Source organism: Aplidium turbinatum, chromosome 6 (genome assembly GCF_918807975.1).
Source record: "Aplidium turbinatum chromosome 6, kaAplTurb1.1, whole genome shotgun sequence".
Classification (NCBI taxonomy): Eukaryota; Metazoa; Chordata; class Ascidiacea; order Aplousobranchia; family Polyclinidae; genus Aplidium; species Aplidium turbinatum.
This window is the reverse complement of record NC_137477.1, coordinates 7609332-7630087: the sequence shown is the minus strand read 5'-3', so window position 1 is coordinate 7630087 and position 20756 is coordinate 7609332. Positions and strand designations below refer to the sequence as shown.

General features: G+C 38.4%; 2 protein-coding genes across 2 annotated transcripts in view; both read right to left on the bottom strand.

Annotated features, from left to right (window-relative positions):
• The window catches only part of LOC145772369 (uncharacterized), a 63059-nt gene extending 53448 nt beyond the window's left edge, over positions 1 to 9611 (bottom strand). Inside the window, exons 1-2 of the mRNA XM_082584247.1 lie at positions 9476 to 9611; positions 8414 to 8572 (exon numbers count right to left, since the gene is read on the bottom strand). Coding sequence (XP_082440373.1) covers positions 8414 to 8549 — 136 coding nt within the window. The 5' untranslated portion in view covers positions 8550 to 8572; positions 9476 to 9611. The remainder of the gene's footprint in view (positions 1 to 8413; positions 8573 to 9475) is intronic.
• A 3761-nt stretch (positions 9612 to 13372) lies between these two features.
• On the bottom strand, positions 13373 to 18227 carry LOC145772368 (uncharacterized). Its single transcript, XM_082584246.1, has 4 exons — positions 17237 to 18227; positions 16102 to 16205; positions 14107 to 14814; positions 13373 to 13969 (listed from the first exon to the last, which is right to left on the bottom strand). Exons 1-4 carry the CDS (start codon positions 18225 to 18227, stop codon positions 13373 to 13375), a joined length of 2400 nt encoding a protein of 799 aa, XP_082440372.1.
• Positions 18228 to 20756: the final 2529 nt, after the last annotated feature.

Below are 20756 nucleotides of genomic sequence, written 5' to 3'. Positions count from 1 at the left end.
GTGTGTTGTGATATTCAATTTCTTAACTATTTCCATTTGAATAAGATCCAAAACGTGGTAATTAAATTTAAGTAAGTGTATGACTGTATGTGCAATGTGCATGTTGATTAAAACAAAACTTAAAGTGCCCCTGACAGGTTGGATCCAAGTATAGTAACTTTTTAAAGCATTTCCTAGCGCAGAATTACACTTAGCAAACTTTTTAATCTTAACCTCGTAGCTCGACTGGTTAAGGCGTAATTTAATCAAACGACTGCTCCGCAGCGCCACCACAGGCGAAACTCCATATTTCACTGCTCTGGGACGACTTTGGTGGTATTACGTCATCCTAAGTGGACGTCGTTAGCAACGGATGAAACAAACGCTTCCTAGATGTATGGTGGATCACAGTTTGGTCGGAGTTGGTACAAGCGGTTGCTTTTTTCAAACATTTATTGTTTTTTGCAATTTAATAAAACTGTACTGGATACGTTCCTACAAAACCTAAAATATACTTGAAGTGAAAAATGAAGAAATCGTACGAATCATCATTCATATTTAATTCATCATCACTATTCAAAAATAAATAAAAGTTCTCTCTCTCTCTCATAATGTGCCTTCAGTTGGCCATTGAAATCCTGTGTAACGGCCATCTGGATCTGGAAAATTGTTTCGGATTCGCCAAACAATGCATGACGGCATCACAATTCGATTGTTGCTTCCGAGAGCATCACCTTGTATACACTCCAACACATGCCTGTAGGCATTTGTACTTGAGTGGTATTAACAAAATCATCTTCAGTGAAGTGAACATATACGACTAGTTTTGTATGGCCCATCCCACTTTCGAACACTTGAAGAAGACTGTGACCATTTTCTTCTCAGTACTTTGTTTTGTGGGAAAGTGGGAAAAGAAAGTACACGATCTTTGTCACTGACAATGTCACATAAACAGCAATTTGTAGGCATTGCCTCAACCATAAATTAAAGGTGCTGTTTGTGAGATACTGTTGTTACACTGCAAATGGCTATAGCCAGATTAGGACAAATAAAAAAGTATGAAAATTGTAGCCCTATGAATAGGGGTGGGCAAATTCAAGTCGATTTTTCAGGACCCATTTTTTCTAATGCCATTTGGGCTGGTAAATGTAAATCCGTTGATTTTTTTGCTCTATGACGTCATAATAGGTTGGTTCAGTGGCCATTTTTAAAATGGCGGCCAAAAATGGCTATTTTGCTCTCAGGACATACGAGTGAGACGAATATACCTGTGCAATATGTCTAAACATATGTTTTGAGGGTCAAAAATTACAATAAAAGCACTTTTAGCTAACTGGCATGACACCTTCTTGTATTATTCTGCAGAAAAGATCATTTTTAGGTTATTATTTGTGTATTTATTACGCCAATGATCGTTTGAGCTTCTTGTTATATGCAACCATGTTACCAGGAAGATTGAGAAGGCACTTTCAAACTGCATGGAAGTTCACGGTTATTCGTTTTTGTACTTTTAGTTCGTGGCTGTTGTCAACTTCCGCAAACTTCGTTCACTGAACTTCACACATGAAGCGAAAATAGCGCGCGAACTTCCGTCAGCTCAAGAAAACTTTCATCCCGATTTTTTGTTTCGCTGGGTCCAGGTTCTTGCGATTGAGGAAAGGAAGAGAGAACAGCGAGAACTGGATAATCTAGAGAGCATAGAAGCAATGAACTGTGCAGTCGATACAGACAAGGATGTCAGCTACGAGGCTTCTGAACCATCGACATCCCAAATAACATTTCCCAACAGAAAGCTTCGTTGGTCAAAAGAGTCAGCTGAGAAACAAACCGTAACATCAGAAGAAATAAAGTTCCCGTCAGCGAAGGTGTGGACTGGACGAAAATCTTTCAATGAGACAGTCATACATTGCTTGGTCCGGGGTTTCTCAGAAACGGCCGCATCGCCCAATGAAATATGCAAACTAATCGTCAACGTAGCTAATATGATATTTGGTCAACAATGGCGAACCGAGAACGAGGAAAACTGCAATGCCGGAAACAAATATGATGATGGAATGCATAGCGATGACGATAATGATGATGAACCTGACCAAACAGTACGTGATCTGACTTACGTACTCCCAAGTCGACGTACGATATCGCGTTATCTCGAAGATGCATCGCATTTGAATCTCGAGTAAGTCGTGCGACAGCTGCTGCATAAAGATGATAAAGTTATCACTACTAGGGTGGATCAAAAAAAACGAATTTTTGAGTTCAGCTTAGTGCATCTGCCAAAAGATGCAGTTTGGGCTATCTTTTACATTGGTACTTGAAAAAACATTTTTTGACCCCGTTTGACCCCTATCTAAGAGCGCTCTAGTGGCCGCCAAGGCAAAATTCCTTAAATTAGCCATAATACTTTTTCTAGTGGGTGCAGGCTAATGATTTTGGTGTCTAACCCCACTAAATCAAGTCTTAGGAAGTCACTTCTGCAGTCTAAAATGATGCATGGGCAGCCAAAATTGCATAATGACATTTTTGCTCTAAAAAAGGCATTTTATGGAAAAGAAATGGCATTTTTAGATATTTTGGGCAGTTTTATGGATGAAATACTAAAAAAAGTGTAACCTAGGTAAAACACACGAGGATGTGACCATTTGTGTGTAAACTGGCCTCTATTCCAATGAGGTGATATGAGGTCCAATAGACTACAGAAGCGTACGGTAGTGTAGCTGCATGCCGCATATATATTTATTTGATAGTGTAAACTTAACTATTGCATTTATTACAGCTTTAGATATTGTTTATTTCAATGTTTGTAAGTATCTGATCACACTTAACTTAATTGAGTTTATATAATGTTTAATAGAGGCAAAACTTGCATTTGGCTTCTGAATAAGCATCCCATTGAACACATCCTGGGTAGTGTGCACTCAACCCACTTGTTTTTTACTTTTTTTTGTACTATTGACTTGTAGATTTGTGAGATTGTTCCACTAGCCAAGAATCTTTGCTGGTCCAAAAATCAGTAGAATCGGGGCACGTTTATGTGGGCCACCATCCCACTCAAATTTTTAGGTTTGCCAGAGTAAATATTGAATTACCGATATTTTCACGCTTCTCAACAGAATTTGTATGTTTCAACAAAATAATATGCATAAACCTTTTGCCTGTTCGACTATCTATCGTACTGGGAATTAAAAGAACAGGCTTGTCTATACGAGTTGTCTGTGAATTCACATTTTTTACGCGTTGGAATAGCAAAAAGTACAACTCCAGTGAGCGGAAGTGGTCTAAAATTCTAATTTCACACTCGAAATAGATCAAATACCATAGAAAGTTACCAATATAGGCTAGTACGTTTGCTACATGAAAGCCTGGTATTGATCTGTATGTATACAGTAACTATAAACTTTTACTAACACATTTTGTCAAAGAAGGCATTAAGGCAATGTGATCGACTAGTCTAATCTGTGCAAGAGGATATTAGTTTTTTTCCTTTCTCAAATTAGGTGTGTCTTTTCTGTTAGCTTCCACTATTTGTAAAGTGTTTTGATAGTGTTCCTAGTTTCTGGCACAATGTAGGTAATCAGTGCTCAGTAAACTCCATGTTCAGCCACATTGTAAACAGCTTTCTGGTACGACTCTGATTCAGACCATTTCTCTACTGATAAAGGAAGAAAATCATCATTTATCTCTAAAACAGAGAAAAAGAACCAAGAGTCCTTTGTGATAAAATCTGTCAGTTTTGATTCCAGATTGATTTCTGATGGAAAACGTGGTCCGTAGCTGGCCAGTGCCAAACCGATCTGCTGGTGTAAAAACAGGATCTGTAGGTTTTACATGTATAAGTTCATCAGCCATCTGATGTTTACCTCTTCCTGAACTTCAGAGCTGAACAGTGCCAGTCCAGTGGTACCATCTCAGCAGAGATAGACCAAAATTGACGTTTGAAGCTACGTTCAGCAGCATCTGATATCAACTTATGCACTGCTCCATATCTGAGAATGTTCTTGTACATAGTCAAACGGTTCCAAGGAGCATCTACAGCAACACTACACCGAAACCAATATATACAGTAGACGAGGGAAATAAAATTCATGAGATCTTTCAGTTTAGCCACTTGTGAACCTGATGTGATAGTTCCCTTAGGTAACTTAGCTATTTGATTTTCCAGTAGCACCAATTAATAGGAATGAATCAATTTGGCCATCCATCTGGCCTTGTGTGTGGCCCCAGAACGGTAGAATTTCACATTTTGTAGACCAAGACTGTTAGACTGATATAAGCAATGCACATTGCACAAGTTCATAAGTTATTTATAGTCGCCTCAAATGAACTTGTATTTGCTTTGTGCAAGTTGAACAACGTCATCTTTGAGGTTCTGAATGAGATCGTGTGTTGTTACTGGAAAGCTGTTGATATCCAGTGTACTTAGCAGTTAGCCACTGTGGAATAGAACCCCAGTTATTGCGGAGTCTTATGAAGATGCTCATTTCTGGTTATTTTAAAACCTCTAGCTTCAAATCTTCAAAGATACATGACACAACGATTTCACCAAAGTGATGTAAACAACCTGACCAGAGAAGTTCCTTATCTTAAGAGCTACAGTAGAAGCAGTTTTTGCGTTTCTTTTTTTAGAGTGTTTTTGTCGTTTTTCTGCACTAAGAATCCTACTTTCTTTCCTTCTGACTCGTGCGAATAAAATAGAGTCAAATCCGGCTATTGTGGCTGTCCTGTCTGTCATCATTCCTTTTAAGAATGATATGTCTGCAGGATTTGATATAAGCTCCTCAACAAAACACTAACATACTGATTTCGCCTGAACCCGTTGTCATGCATTTTGTGTCCATTACTGTAATGCTATGGATAATTGGATGCACAAATTAAAGGCAACATTTTTGCAATTAACTTCATACGGTAATTGTTTGCTTTTATATGTTTGCTTCAGTGTATTAACAGCAATACCTTTAGAAGCATTATGAATTTGTTTTTCTTTGCCCTTTTTTAAAAAAAACAATAAATTTCCAACTTTTTCAAGCATTTTTGCTGAATAAAGGCTCTGATGTCATTTTGCTAGCCCATAGATGATTTTAGACTGCAGAAATGACTTCCCAAGACTTGATTTAGTGGGGATAGACACCAAAACCACTAGCCTGCACCCACTAGAAAAAAATTATAGTCAATTTAAGGAATTTTGCCTCGGCGGTCACTAAAGAGCTCTTGGATAGGGGTTAAACGGGGTCAAAAAATATTTTTTCAAGTACCAATGTAAAAGATAGCCCAAACTGCATCTTTTGGCAGATGCACTAAGCTGAACCTAAAAATTCGTTTTTTTTTATCCACCCTAATCACTACAGGCCTCGATGACACACAGAAAGCTGCCGGTCACCGTCATTATGATGTTAAAACAGATCGCATTACAATCGTTGGAAATGCTGGTGATAAAAGGTCATTTACTACTGGTTACGTGGAAAATTTGAGTCATTCCGGTGAAGACGGAGCGAAAGCGTACAGTTTCAAATTGAAAACCTTAGCTGTCCTCGCGAACTGCACTGTGGAGGATATCAAGAGTCAAATTGACTTTTGGATGTCTAACCGGGCGGCTGGATTGTAATGTTTTACTGGACAAACTGGACATAGACACCTACAAGCGATTAAAATGTTGTGCTCACATAATACTGTGTGTTGACCACGGCATAGATAAAGTGTACAAAAATGCTGAGCAGAAAATTGGATTGCAAAATCTCTTACCACTAACTGTTGGTGAGAAAGTCTTCGGCTCCCATGGCACATCAGTTCATACCTTAGGACTCATAGCACTCGCTAAGTTGTTTTCGCCAAGTCATGCGTCTCACAGTGTTTCGCTTTACAATGACTATACACAGTGGATGGAAGATACTAATATTGATCACCGAGGATTCAGAGGATTTGTATCTAACCGATTTGGGCGTATTGCAGATTTAGCGCGGTTGTATTTGCAACATTGTGTGCACATAGATGCGTTCTTTAACCAAGTGGTAGACATCAACAGCAATAAGTTGGTGCTTGCAGTTGCCGCATACGTTCAGAATGAATGGTTCACGTGATGCTCAGAAATCTACACCAAAATGGGAAATGTAATCATATTCCCTCTGATGCAATTTTTGGGCATTGATGAGACTGACAACAAGGTGCGGCATGACGACAGAAATTGGAATGGAGTGAAGGTTTTTTTTTTATCAAAAATTGAATGTGATGAAAGAAGTGATGGAGGCCAAGCGAAAAGGCGAACCAAGTGGTCTGGATAAGTTGGAAGCTGCAGTGATGGGGGAAGTTATTGATTCTGTGGAGAGGCAACTTTCGGCAGTCGAATTCCTGTGGCAAGATGTAAACCTGGGCGTAAATAGAGAAGCACTGAAGCAGGCACCACTGACAAATTTGGGCTGCGAGTCACAGTTTGCAAAATTTGACAATCGTATAAGAGTTACAGGTGGGAGTACGTCTGTTGGGCTACTACACCCTCGCGGAAAAATGTGGTTTTCACAAATGGCTTACTGGTGGACTCTAGCTTTGAACAAAAATCTGTATTGGAAAAGAAAGCACGCTGGAAATGGGCAAGATGCTCAGAAGAAGTCAACAGCGTGAAAAAACTGGAATCGGACTTTCTGACTACTGTCGAGGCAACAAAAAAACTTTCACTGATTAAAAAAGCAGATCTAAAGAACAAGAAGACACTGAAGACCTTACGTCAGATCGACTTGTGCAAGTTGCATGGCGGTCCAGTTATAGGTACATCGCTTGATTTATTGGAATGTTTGAGTGGAAAACAACTTTTAGCCGAAGTTAGCCATCTTCGACTAACTATAGCACCCGAAATTCGACAAACGAGACGAGTTAAGGCAGCTGACGGACGATACCGGGTTGAAAAATTTGGTGCAGAAGAACTGAAGTCCTTCATTAAAAATGTACTAAAGCCAGTATCCAACATTACGACGACTGTGGACTCTCTTTTGAGCAGAATTATGTGAACTGGCATGTGTAATTATCCGGGAATGATTGTCAATGAGATATTCGTGTGATTATTTTCTGTTAGATGGTGAAACACACCAAAAAATTTTAATTTTTCATGTAAAAAGCGTTTTTTTTTCGTACTTTCAGATGATATCGCCCCAGCAATGCAGTGAATCGCAAAACTGAGTTAATTTTTAGAATCTACGCCCCAAGCAACCTATATTTAGACATATTACATGACTCATATGATCAAATCTTCATCTGATTGATGGAAAATATCAATTTTTCAGCGGCCATTTTGAAAATTGCCGCTGAACCAACCTAAAATGACGTCATAGACAAAAGAACTCATCGGATTCTTATTCAGAGAGAAAAATGGCCATGAAAAAATTGGGTCCTGGAAATACTATTATCAAAATGCCATTATTTGCCCACCCCTACTATGAAACTGCAATTTCAATTGAATTGAGATGCTGTTTGATAAAAGTAAACTCAACCTATTTGATCGAAACTTGATAGTAATAATAAGTTCACTTTTTCATTTCGGTAATTCTTAATTTCGGCAGCAGTCGGCAGCAATGGCGAGTGGTTAGCGCGTTGGGCTCACAGTCGAAAGCCTGCATGTTCGACTCCAGCCACCCGCACTTGCTGTTGTTTCTCTAGGCAAGAAACTTTACGATAATTGCCTCTACCCAGTGATCGATTTCGAGTAATGGGTAGTACCAAATTTAAGTCATAAGTATAGTAGACAACCGGAAACAGACATTGCAGTCGGCTGCAGCATGGGTCAGGTGTACGTCGGAAGGCGTACACCAATGCATAGCGCTCAAGTCCGCTTTCCCGCAATGCAGGATAAAGATAAACAAACAAACAAACAAAAACAAAATTTGCACATGCTTTAGACCAACAGAGCCCCACACATTCACGTTTTGCAGTAGCCGTACCATACTTTACCAAGTCATCACAGAGAAAGAATGTATCCTTCCCGCTTACTGTGACGTCACAGCGGTGTTGCCGTTTTTACTTTCGCAATTGAATGAGTGCCAGGTTCGCCGATGTCAACGAAAGTTTGCAAGCGTGTAACTTAGTAGCCTGTTGATATTTTTTACGATTTGCTGGTCAGGGAAGTGTGTTAGTGTCATCTTTTTGGTATCTTAGGTAAATTTAGCGAATTTATTTACCTGTCAGAGGCACTTTAATGAATTAAAGATTAAAATGAATTGATTAACCTGAATAAATAAAGGAAAACAGTACATCACTTGCATGCTTGCTGCATTATTGGGAGTAAGAAATAAATAGATCCGCCCGTAAGCAGGCCAAAGCTTACAGCATGAAAACTTGACTTTGACCTTGGAAAATATTTGCACACTAAACGTTCTAGGACTCAGGTAAAAAGTTTGCCTGATATTTTTGGTTACTAATAGCAACAAAATGCAACATAACTTTAAATTTGTCTTACCTATAGTCTCTGCAGCAGAATATAAAAATGCATGCAACATAGGATCTTGTATCGTTGCAAGATTTCCATTTCGGGCATTACAATTCTGCTCAGCGCTTTGAAACGACAATTGAGTTTCAACAAAAATGTAGTACATTGAGCGGAATTTAACAGGTTCTTCTGAAAATTAAGCCACTGTCAGTAACATTATGTTTTGCTTACACAAAACTGGTATAAAGTAGTTTCAAACATAATTTAAAAAAATTACGGATAATGCTTAAGGAATGCATTTTGAGCGACCTTTTTAAAATAAACATAACAAATTACGTAAAACGTGTTTGATAAATAAAGAGTTAAGAACTTGTAAGGCCTATCTCGCAACAAAACCAAAAAGTCATAAAAGAGCTCTATTATTTTATATTTTCATCATTATTTTTGATAAAGGCCTGCAAATATGCTAAAACTGGTCTCAAAACAATTGGAGGCATCAAATTTTTAACATACTTTGTAAAAATTATTTTGCTTAAAATCAACACAATATACAGACACTGCATAGCAATAAATAATTTAGAAATAAAGTTGGTATATAATCCTTTTAGAAGTTCCATGGTAACTCAGTCCACCTACAGTCATCAAAGGAACAAGACACATTACAAAATTTACATGTTCAGTAAAAAATCTCATTTTATGCACCGGTATGCTAATTGAAGATACAAAAACATGATTTCAACGCATTGTGAAATATTCAATTTTACTAAAAAGCTTAATTTTTAATCAACTCCTTCACAAGTTGAATATCAGTTCTTTTTATGCAAGATTTCAAAACAACCACTTCATAGTTTAATAAAATCTCTGACCCACCTTACTTGGCATAAAATGATGCAATTTACAGCTACTTGCATCAAACAACAAAAATAAAATGACCATACTGTTGATATAATTAGTAAAGATACCCTATTGCTTATGTGATGCATGCAAAACAAATTTCAAAGCTAAAATAGTTATTTAGCTACTTAGGATGACAAAAATCAATTACTTTCTAGATTTCGGCCAAAACCAAAAATGATTTTCTAGATATTTTACCAGGTGATGTTGTGCATAATGTTTTTGCTAAAGTGGTGCATGATGTTGATCTCCAGCTGGAAGTTGCAGATGCTGCAGTTGCATCAAGAGTAATACATTCACCACCACTCGGTTCACCCGTAGCAAAAGCCAATACACCAGCTGATGCCAATTCCAAGTCTTCCCATCTTAATGTGGAAGTACCACGCAATCCAATGTAATATTTTTTTTCTAGAAATAAGTTCACAATAAAATAATAGCACAGTTTGACAAAGCATTGAAAATTTATATTTTAACATTATGACTTTGCAACAAGCTTGCAAGATATTTCACATCTTTATTCGGAGCTGGTATAAAAGTCCCCCCCCTCCCCCCCTTGGTAACTCATGACAAAGACAGGACTCAACTAAACATATAGGGTGAAACTACTTTATCTTTGCTTTACTGTTCACACACTTCAATCCACATGTTTTGGTCAATTCCTCTTTGTCATGAGTTGCCAAGGGGGGTGGGGGGGACTTGTATACCAGCTCCCTTTATTCTTCTTCTAAGCTACTTGCTCTATCTATTCACCTCAATTGAATGATTCTGAGCATGATTGGCATTGGCTAATCACAGAAAACATAAAGTTGGATAGCTTAATTCTATCTTTGTTTCTTGATGCAAGGGACAGGGTGCAAGATGCAAGGGACAAGGTGAAATGGAGAAAAGGGATTAAAACAATTGCTGCACGGAAACAATCGGCCACCCCCACTAGTGGGGAACAAACCGACGATGGATTATGATGATGATTTCTCGACTTCCAAAAGGCTAAAGCACTCAAATACATCATCACAATTTGCTTGTTATAATTTTGACCAAAGATATTTGAACACTTTTACATACCACGCATTGTCTTCTACACAACTTTAACTTAAAAAAAGTATCTTATTTAAAACATTATTCGCCAGCTACTATGACAAAACTTGAAAACATGTTGCAAAACAGCCACAATCTCACCTCACTTTTTGTGAACCTGGTGTAGACTTAATTTATAAACGTGCCTGAGCATTAAATACTGATCAATGAAGATGTAATTTCTCGTTATGCGCCAAAATAATTTATCACGCCGCATAATTTGTCCGCCCGATAGCTCAATTGGTTAGCACGTCACTTCTGGAACAAAGAAGCTTCAAAATCAAGCGGCGCTGGTTCGACTCTCGGGGTGTGCGCTTGAGCAACGCACGTTAAGGACTGCTCTCCATTCAGCGGCATTTAATGGATGGAATAGTTCCCCGGCAACAAGATTTCAACAATCAGAAACTTCACTCTGTCAATCTCGGTGACCGGGCCTGTGTCAGTGATTCAAAGCCTCTACAAGTATGCAAAACTGCCAGGATTAAGCTCTGCAAGAAGCTTTCCCAGTCCGAGGATAAAGATTCAATCAATCAATCACACAGAAGAAAACTTTGCATGAAATTAGTTTTTCTTATGACGTCATGAAAAGTAGCCCACCACTTTTAATGAAAAACGATGAAACCATACGCAATCTAAGAAACTATCCTGAAACCATACCAAAAATAGCCCAAAAAATTTAACCCGCGACTGCTGAGTTTTTCCTGCAACTCAGAAACACAACTAGCCCAATTCCGCGGAAAAACCGCGGAACTGGCAATCTTGCGTGAGTCGGCAGCTTTGCAGATCGCAGACAGCTCTAGAGTTGCCAGGTTGACAGTAAAATACAAAGGATGTTCAACGAGGCATGTTATCCAACAGACCTTACTGGAAAAGAACATGTTAATCATAATTTTTTTCCTAAAAAAAGTAACCAATATTAATTATGGAAAGCTTTTTTTCAGCATGAGGAAACCACTGTTAAAACTTAATTCTGTCATTTTGTACTATACCAGTCTTAATTTTTCCGTTTTACATTGTTATTTCGTATGAACCTTTTTCTATATTTATCCATTATTTGATGCACAACTTGCTGCGTTGTGCACAGCTGTTCAAGTTGTTTGGTTGTGCACTTGAATAGATTTTTTGATAAGCTACAAACTGCGTTCATATCATCATTTCTTGACTCTGATGACTCAAAAACGTACTTTTTTGAACCACTTCAAGGAATCACCATAATTTTATTTGTTACTTTTCACTCGCAAAATTGTAGTAGTGCGGTAATCTTCATTTTGTGTATTTAACAATTAACCTCTGTTTCTACATCACTGACAACGTTGTGGAACAGAAGTCTGCTGCGAACTCTCGTATTCCTAATTGCCACTGAGACATACAGAATACAGATGTTAAATTTGGACTTGCATAAAACACGACTTTAAATGGTTTTGAAATATGGTGTCACAGGAGACCTCCTACGTATCAGCTGGATGGAAAAAAATGAATTTGTTACCCAACAGATAGACGATAACTGGAATCTAATTTAACAACATTAACCTGAGAAAGTTGCGATATGACGGAAACATAGCAAGCAGTAGGCCTAAGTGAAGTAACTCATGGGAAAATTTAATGTTGACTGGCGAACGAACAAAAAGAAAAGACATGAGAAATGTTGACAATATCAAGCAATTACGGGAATGAAAAGAATGCCGAAAGTAGGCTACTAGTAAAAACAAAAAAGGAACAAAATGGAGGGAATTCATAAAAAAAGGACACAGCTGATTAAACATAATTAGCTAACTTAGGTCTAACCTATTCTTTTTTCTTTTAAAGAAGAAGAATGGTAGGCTATGCATATTGCATATGTAGGTCTCAGCATTTCTTAATAAATTAAAATGAGAAAAGGGGGCCATTTAGGCACTTTTAAATGTCCTCCGAGGACAAAAGATCTATTATAGACTATTTTCTTCATCTTCTCCAAAAGGTACAGTACAGGATCCGGATCAGATCTGGATCTCATTTGTTGGATAGAAGCCGGATCCAAATCCTAGATTTCTTCGTGTAGGTCTACTGTACTGTGTGGAAATCAATGGCGTACTGTGACCATTTGTTTGAGTGTTCACATTTTTCAGAAAGCTGCAAACACATGCTTGATACCGTGAATTTTTACACCATATCACATCAGGTTATTTTGATACGATATGAACAGCAAACTGCAACCTAGTTTGTGCTTAACCCTATCTTGGTAGGCTGCGAGTTGTTTTCGTACGCGGAAAGTAGCCTACGTCACGGGTTATCTTAGCCCCGTGCTAATTAATCGCCAATAACGGGAGCTATGAAAATCAAAGAGCTAAAATATTTTACAAGATAATAGCCTAATATAGATTATAGCAAGATAATAGATATTTTACAAGATAATATAAGTACAATGTGAATTGTGCGTACCGGTAGGCTATAGAAATTAAATTTTTACCCAACAATTTATTGAAATAAAGTGTTTGAGATGAATAAACGTCAGAAAGTTGGTTTTATTCTAATTTCTCGAAAAAAGCTACAAAAATTAAAATTTTTAATTGTAGCATGGAGTAGGCTAATGCTAAACCAAACAAAATATTAAGTTTGCTCATAAATGTAAGGCATTTTTGGGCGTTTTTACGTTTCAAAGTAATTGTACTAACATTTATATTGCACTAATATTAACATAGGCTATATATAACTAGCATTGCACAAAAATGTCTAGCCACGTGAGACGAAATACTTATTACGAAGGACAGGAAGGTAGAAAAATGACCAGTGTAGGTTTAGAAAATTGCAAAGAATAAAAACTAAAAGTTAAGAAATTTCACATTTCCAGCATAAGTTATATTTCCTTCTGAGAAATATTTCACTACTAGAGTGGGGCGTCCTCATAAAATCCTGTGTCTCTACAGATAGGGTTAAAGCTTCTTGAAAAACAGTAAACACCCAAAAAATGGTCATCGTCGCCATTGATATTACCAGGGCTATTGAGACGATATTTTAAGCCTGACACCTATGAATTCTTAGGCCCTAAATCAAAACTTTAGTGGTAATAAGAGATTGTAAATGAAAAGCATAAGTGGTTTCATGTGGTTTCATGTGGTTTTCATGTGTGGTTTTGGTAGCTGGCCAACCTTCTGTTATGATCCTCAACAGTGTTTTTGCTTCGTCATCGCTTTGCATAGCCTGTTTTACTGCAATTAGACGTTCGTCTGGTATGTCCTCTAGGACGTTTAAGTTCATTATGTGATTTGGTTGGTTCTCTGAGTCGTTAAGTTCAGGGAAGGCTCTACTTAGGGTGTCGGCAATGACAAGGCTGGCTCCAGGCATGTATTTGAAATCAACATCGTATCTATTCATGCGCATCAGCAGGCTCTGTATCCGTTTGGGGGCCTGGCTTAGTGGTTTTTTAAGTATAGTTTCGATGGGTTTGTGGTCGTTGTGTATTGTGATTTGTCGGCCATAGGTGTATTGGTCAAATCGCTCCAGACCAAATACGACTGCTAATGTCTCTTTCTCTATTTGTGCCCAATTTCGCTCAGATTTTGTGAGGGCGCGAGATGCATATTCGACAGGTTGATCGTCCTGCAAGAGAACAGCACCAAGTCCATCCTTGCTGCTGTCCACCTGTAGAATCACTGGCTTTTGCGCGTCAAAATAGGCCAGTATTAGGGGTTGCTAGATTTTCTTTTTAACCTTTTGTATTGCCTGCTCACACTCCTCACTCCATTCCCACTCTACGTTTTTTGGGTCAGTCTTCGTACGGGCTCGAGGTCGTTTGCCAGATTTGGCATGAACCTCGATAGATACTGAATCATGCCGCAGAATCGTTTTACGCCAGATATATCTGTGGGTGAAGGCATGTTTCTTATTGCTTCTATCTTTGATGGATCGGCTTGGATCCCGTTTTTCGTTACCTTGTGGCCCATAAACGTGATTTCCGTTTTCTTAATGATCGCCTTTTGATCATTGAGCAAAATTGGTATATTTTTGCAGCGCTGTCGCAAAGCTCTCAGGTTATCGTTATGGTTATTGATGGCCTGGTTTTCATTTGGCCCACAACCAACAACAATGATGTCATCTGCGACAGCGAAGACACCGTTTAGGTTTTGCAACGCCTCTATTAATCTTTTTTGAAAAATTTCGCTGCTTACTTTGAGACCGAATGGAAGTCTATTCCACCGATAGCGACCATGCGGCGTGATCATTGTTGTTAGTTTGCTCGCTTCTTCATTTAGTTCGATATGCCAATAGGCGTGTTTTACATCGACCTTTGAGAATATTTTGGCATTTGTTAAGGAAGGTAAGATATCGTCAAGCGTTGGCAATTTATAGTGTTCTCTTTTTAATGCTGTGTTTAGTGGCTGGGGATCGATGCAGATACGTAAATCCCCATTTGGTTTTTTTACTATTGCCATTTGACTAACCCAGTCCGTTGGTTCATCAACGGGGGATAGTAGGGGAGACCGGGGCTAAAAGTAACAGGGGTAAGTTGTAACACTATCATTTTCTCCCCAACTAAACAGAAAAATATATTTCTCATTTGCGCCCTCTATCAAGTGTATTGTAGCTAAGTTCCAGAGAAACCCTCGTTTCAATATCTCTCCGTACAGTTGAGTTATAACGAAAAGCATTTTTTGCCTACTGAAAGTAAAATTTTAGAAAAATAAACTTGTAGTTACTATGACAAGAAAAAGTAAGCTAGAGGGCAGGTCTTTTTTTTTTTGATATAACCATTTACTTAGGTATTTAAAAAATTAAAGATGACCAAAAATATGTGGCATTTTATTGGTGAAATATCGAACAGTTTATGGCTAACTGTTATTGGAGCAAGATGTAACAAGAGCTGTGTTATGTTCTTTGGCATTAAATGAACTAGATTACTTGGTAACTGTTACAATTATGCGTAATTATAAAAAAAAGTGAACGTGGCAAGATTCCACCTGCTGTATTAAAACGTGCTGCTGAGGAAGCCATCACTGGAAATGAGCCTATTCGAAAAATTGCCAAAGATTAGCCTACAACATATGCCATGTGACTTTGTACAGACTGGTAAAGAAAGTTAAAGGTAAATTTAACTTGCCTACCTAAGATAGCTTGCTGATTGTAAGAAAAAACATTGAACACCTGTAGGCCTATGTCTACTCCAAGTGAGGATGTTTCTACTGATTGTTCCCGACAATGGTTCACCTAATCAAACGTCATATAAAAACCGTTCAGGTCTACTGAATCTTAGCGTATTACGTCATGGAATTTTTCCTAAAAATGAGCCAAAATTGCACCATCGTTCGTAAGACTTGTGTCAAACCTGTTTAAACATGAAACATGGCATCACCACCTTTGAACACCTGTTTGAATTGCGTGACAATGTCTTTCACTATTACGTCACAGTACTGCGTACGTGAGTTTGAGATATTGATATCTATTCTGGTCATTCGTGAAATGGTTGCTTGAGAGTTAGTCGCACATTTAACTGTTTGCTTAGTGCTTGCTAGCTGGACAAAAATTCCGTCTTTATTTAAGTAGTTTGTTCTGTAGTGACAGGTTTTAGTGGCGTACCGTGTTGCGCTTCATTTTCGATAGCCGCGGGCTAATTTTACAGAAATACAATTTGAATAGACGTTTCAGAAGAGTGTTTCTCTTTCGGTCATTACATACAGACGAACGGATTCGGGAATCTTATGTTACAATTTTCCCATGAAGAGATTATGGTTTACCGCTGTGACCACTGATCAACCTTCAGTTGCAACACCTTCTACTTCTCTTCGTTCAAGTGAAACACCGAGTCCTTCTGTTTCTTTGAGTGCTTGTTCAGCAGTGTTTTCTCCTATCCAAGTAATGGGAGGATTGCCTAAGGCTGCACCTACAAAAGTTGGGGCAAAGAAACATAAAACTAAGCAGTCTGCAATCTTGACAGACACACCGGAAAAAGAGAAGCTTGAAGAAGAGCAACATGCTTCCAAATCTAAGCACACAAAGAAGCGAAAGCTTACTTTTGAAAAGAAACAAGGCTGCTCGAAGAAAACCGAATGGTAGGCTATTGTTTGGTGTGCTCCGAAGCGTATTCGAACAGTAGACCGGGAGAAAACTGGGTCAGGTGTGAAAAGTGCCATGGTTGGTCGCATTCTTAATGTACCGAGGGATTGCCAAAGTATTATTGTCACTTTTGTTAGGAGTAAAGAAAAAATTTGAATTTTTGTAATGCCTATTACATTGTGTGCAGTTTTGCTTCAGTGTGTACCTTCTGGTGAACATTTTCTGACTTTGAGGAGTGAATAAACCTTTCTTGAGCAAAAGTGAATGTTCAGTAAAGTGTTTGCTATTTATTAGCAGCAAAAATATTCTGTTACAACTTGCCCCTGCCTGTATTACAACTTGCCCCAGATCCGGGGCAAGTTGTAACGCCCGATTAAAGTTTTTCTAGGCCAATTTTCTCAAAATCCTTAATACATATCACAGGGCCTTAGGTGCAATAATATGCGTAAATAGTCTACTTATACAACTAATCTCCAAAAAATTCGTTCAGACTTGTTTTTACAGACATATAATAAATAATTCAAAAAATGTTACAACTAGCCCCGGTCTCCCCTACGCCTTGCTCTACCAGCAATTTGAGTTCGAGTTTGACTTTCTCTTTGAGCGCGACTGGCACATTGCGACAGGGTAGGATTCTAGGTTTTACCCTTGGGTCTACTGTTAAATACGCACAACCGATGTAACCCAGTTTTGTGTTACTTATATTGGCGATAAAAGCATCATCATTAATCGAAATCAAATTCAAGTTTTTAACTGTGGATAATCCTAGAAGACAGTTCAAGTTATTATCTACAACAGTGAATTTAACACAGTAGGTTTCCTTAGTTCTCGGATTGATAACATCGAGTAGGGCCGTACCTGCTAGTTTGACTGTAGTTCTATTCCACATCGTCAATGTTTGTGTAGTCGGAGTTATCTGACCTCTTTTTACAAAGCGCTTGCATATGGTGTTGACGTCAGCTCCGGTGTCTAGCTGGAAACGAACTTCCTGTTCATTTATATTGAGTAGTGCAGTTAGTCCTCGTTTCTCACTTCCTTGTATAGCACACAAATATGCGTCTTCTTCTTCTGAGTGCACGCTTGGCTCCATGTTGTGGACCTGGTGTAGGCGGCTTCGGCATTTTACTGAAAAATGATTTCTTTTCCCGCAAGTGGAACACGTTTTTCCATACGCTGGGCACATGCTTCTGTTGCGGGGATGGTTTTGGCCACAAAAGTCACATTCAGCGCTTTTCTCATAGCGTGAAAAGCGTCTCTGTGTTGCCTTGTTGGAATGGTGTTGTACAACCTTGTGTATGGGCTCAGCAGGCTTTGTTTGCAATTCTTGCAATTGTTTGTGCGATGCTTCACGGGCTCGGCAGATTTGTATTGTTTTGTCAAGCGTGAGTGTCGCTTCGCATGAAAGCTTCTCTTGCAGCGCCGTCGGAACAGACAGTATGATTTTGTCTCGCAAAGCTCTGTTTCTGTCTGGAAATTTGCAGTGTTCGGCTTTTGCTTTCAATTCTGTCAGGAATGCGTCAAAGGGTTCTTTATATTCTACTTTGTAAAACCTCAATGTGGAGATAACATCGTTCTGTTTTGGGCTGCAATATTTTTCAAGTTTTTCCAGCAATATTTTCGGATCGTCTTTGCTCTCTTCTGCGGTATATTCAAAATGTCTCATTTCCTGGATCATGCTCCAGCCTGCGCATTCTTTAACGATTGCTGTCTGCACCTTGTTGTCATCATTATATGCTTTGGTCGTCAGCAAATAGATATCCACCATTTCACGCCATTGGTGATAGGACTCGGCAAGGTTGCTGTCCAGTGGATCAAGTGGTGGGGGCAGTCTATGTTGGCGATCTGACATCTTGTCTGTCTATGACGCTGGTTCAATTTAACCTTAGTGCCACTTCTATCTGTATGTCTTCGATTTGCTGACGCTACGGCTGAGTTCAAGAATCTTACGCTGCCACCATGTTTATTATGTCTCGAGCTTTATTGCGAACGTTGTTGGTACGAAGCACTTCAGTACAGGGTTGCCAGATCAAAATTGCAAAAAAAAGCCAAACTTGACTGAAAGTCCAGCCAAAATAAAAATAAAAAAGCCAAATATCTTTTGAGAAAAGCCAAAAAAAAGCCAACAAAGCACGACTATCAAGTACTAAAAACAAGTTATCATCACATACTTGATGTTATTAAATGGACGAATTAACAGCACAAAACACGTTTTACCTCGTAGGATGCAGAGAGCATAGCCAGAACAAAAATATGTTTGGCTAAGAAAAGGCTCTTCAAAATATTCTTGAACTAAGAAGTATTGCACTCTTAAAAAGAGTGTGAAATATTGGTTGAGGTCCTAAAAAGCAAAAAACTGCTACACATTCAAAATAACCTTACAATTTAGGAGAGGGGCAATTACACTCTTCCCCTTGCAAGGTGCACCCAACATATAAGCGGAAACATTTGGTGCTGGCATGAAATCATGAATCATATTTTTTTTAAAATTACAAAAACGATTCAAAGTCATCAGTAGAGTCTTGCATGATTTCACTTTGCGTGTACAACTGTACATTAGGGTGGCTCTTAAAATTGAGTTTTTGAATTTTGCTTGGGACACCCTTTCAAATGGTGAGATTGTCAGAAAAATTAACTCCAAACTTTTTTTAAGTTTGAAGTTGATTTAGGGGTGGCCTTCCCCCCTCATGTAGGCTACTGTACCCTCCCTCAAAATACCAAATCTGCGTATCTCAAAAACCACTTGAGCTAGAGATACTGTACGGTTTTGTGTCAAAAGATGCAGAAAACATAGTTTCCTATCTGCTTTGTAAACATTAAATGCAGCTATCTTAAGTAGAAAAGCCGTTATTTAGAAAAAACACATTTTAGCACAAAAGGTACGATAGCCTACGATAGCATTAGCTCTAAAAAAATATGTGACGAATCAGTATTCCTTCCAAGAAATTAGGACTTGTGAAATCTGTCCATATCTTGATTTCACAATCTTTTTTGTGACCACGAAACCATCTATGTACAGAATTTCGTTTATTTTCTCAATTTTTGAACCTTAGAAGGAACACTGGTGACGATATTCATTTCAAAATGCAATTCTGGTGAGTACTGCATGAAGCGATATTATCAACAATATTGTTCTTGTCGCAATTTGGAAAACAGTTTCCTATATATATTCAGTAACAACTTACACAAGAAACTGAAGTTGGGCCTCATATTTAGTTAACAGTTTGTTAAAATCCTGGATTACAGCAACTCTTCTCTCTGCTCTGTCATTGACTGCTGAAAAGCCCTTTGCTATGTGTAAAGCTTAAATAAATGCACCATATTCAGTCCAGTGAGCAGGATCCTTCGAAAGTATTGCTTCATCTACACCCAACAGCTGAAGAAGCTATTTTAAATTAGAGGTTCAAAACTGTTCTAGACCTTTATTGCCAAAAAACGCATCTACTTTGACGCTTCGTCTCCTTGATGGACGTTCTGCTGTTTCATCTAACATGGTTGCCACCATTAGCTTTTTACTTTCCAGACAATCGAGAGTCAAACAAGGCTGGTCAGTAGTCATCCTAGGGTACATATGTTCACATTTAGTCAGGATTTTACGGAATTAGCAACAATTAGCAACGGGAAAAATTGCAGATTTATGATATGTGTTCACTTTGTTCAGTGGCCTACCTAAAAAGTAAAAAAAATGTAGGCTATTACTGGTTAAAAAACCAAACTTAAAAAAAGCCAAAAAGAAGCCAAATTACAAAAAAAAGCCAAACCGTAAATCTTCCAGCCAAAGGCCTTAAAAAAGAGCCAGATTTGAGAAATTTGGCTTGAAAAAAGCCAACCTGGTAACCCTGCTTCAGTAACAGAATGAATGCGTGTCACAAAATAGCGGTAACGGATTAGCTCAAGTGGTCGTAGAATAGAAAAAGGCGAAGTGACTGATCTCAAGACAGATACTGCGTTGCGCATTGATATGACGTCATCAACAGGAAAGCTGTCCTTGAAATGCGTTGCTCAGTGCGCACCCTCGGAGCTACTTGATCTTGCCGTTTCTTTGTTTGTAAAGTCACGTGCTTAACTAAATTCGCTATCGTGGCGAATAGAATTTGACAGAAGCAATTAACACTGGTTTTGCCCAAGGATGCCAGAGCTTGGTTTTTCCACCTAGATCTGGGTTTTTTTGACCACATCTGGGTTTTAAGTTTTTTTTTTTCAAACTTAGGTGAATCTAGGCTTTTTTTGTTTTTAACTTTGTACAGAGCTTGCACGGTATTAAGGCACTGGGATCCTCGGTAAATGGTCCACACTGCAACACAAAAATGATTTTAAGGTAATGTTTTTTGCATCAATTACTGTAGTCAGTGAGGTACAGCTGGTATACAGTAGTCTAGCG

Coding starts and splice junctions, on each gene's coding strand:
- LOC145772368 (XM_082584246.1), bottom strand. CDS start 18,227: ATGTCAGATCGCCAACATAGACTGCCCCCACCACTTGATCCACTGGAC. Junction 14,815..16,101: donor TTTCACTTGAACGAAGAGAA/GTAGAAGGTGTT, acceptor TGTTACTTTTAG/CCCCGGTCTCCCCTACTATC. Junction 13,970..14,106: donor TGGCAAACGACCTCGAGCCC/GTACGAAGACTG, acceptor GTGATTCTACAG/GTGGACAGCAGCAAGGATGG.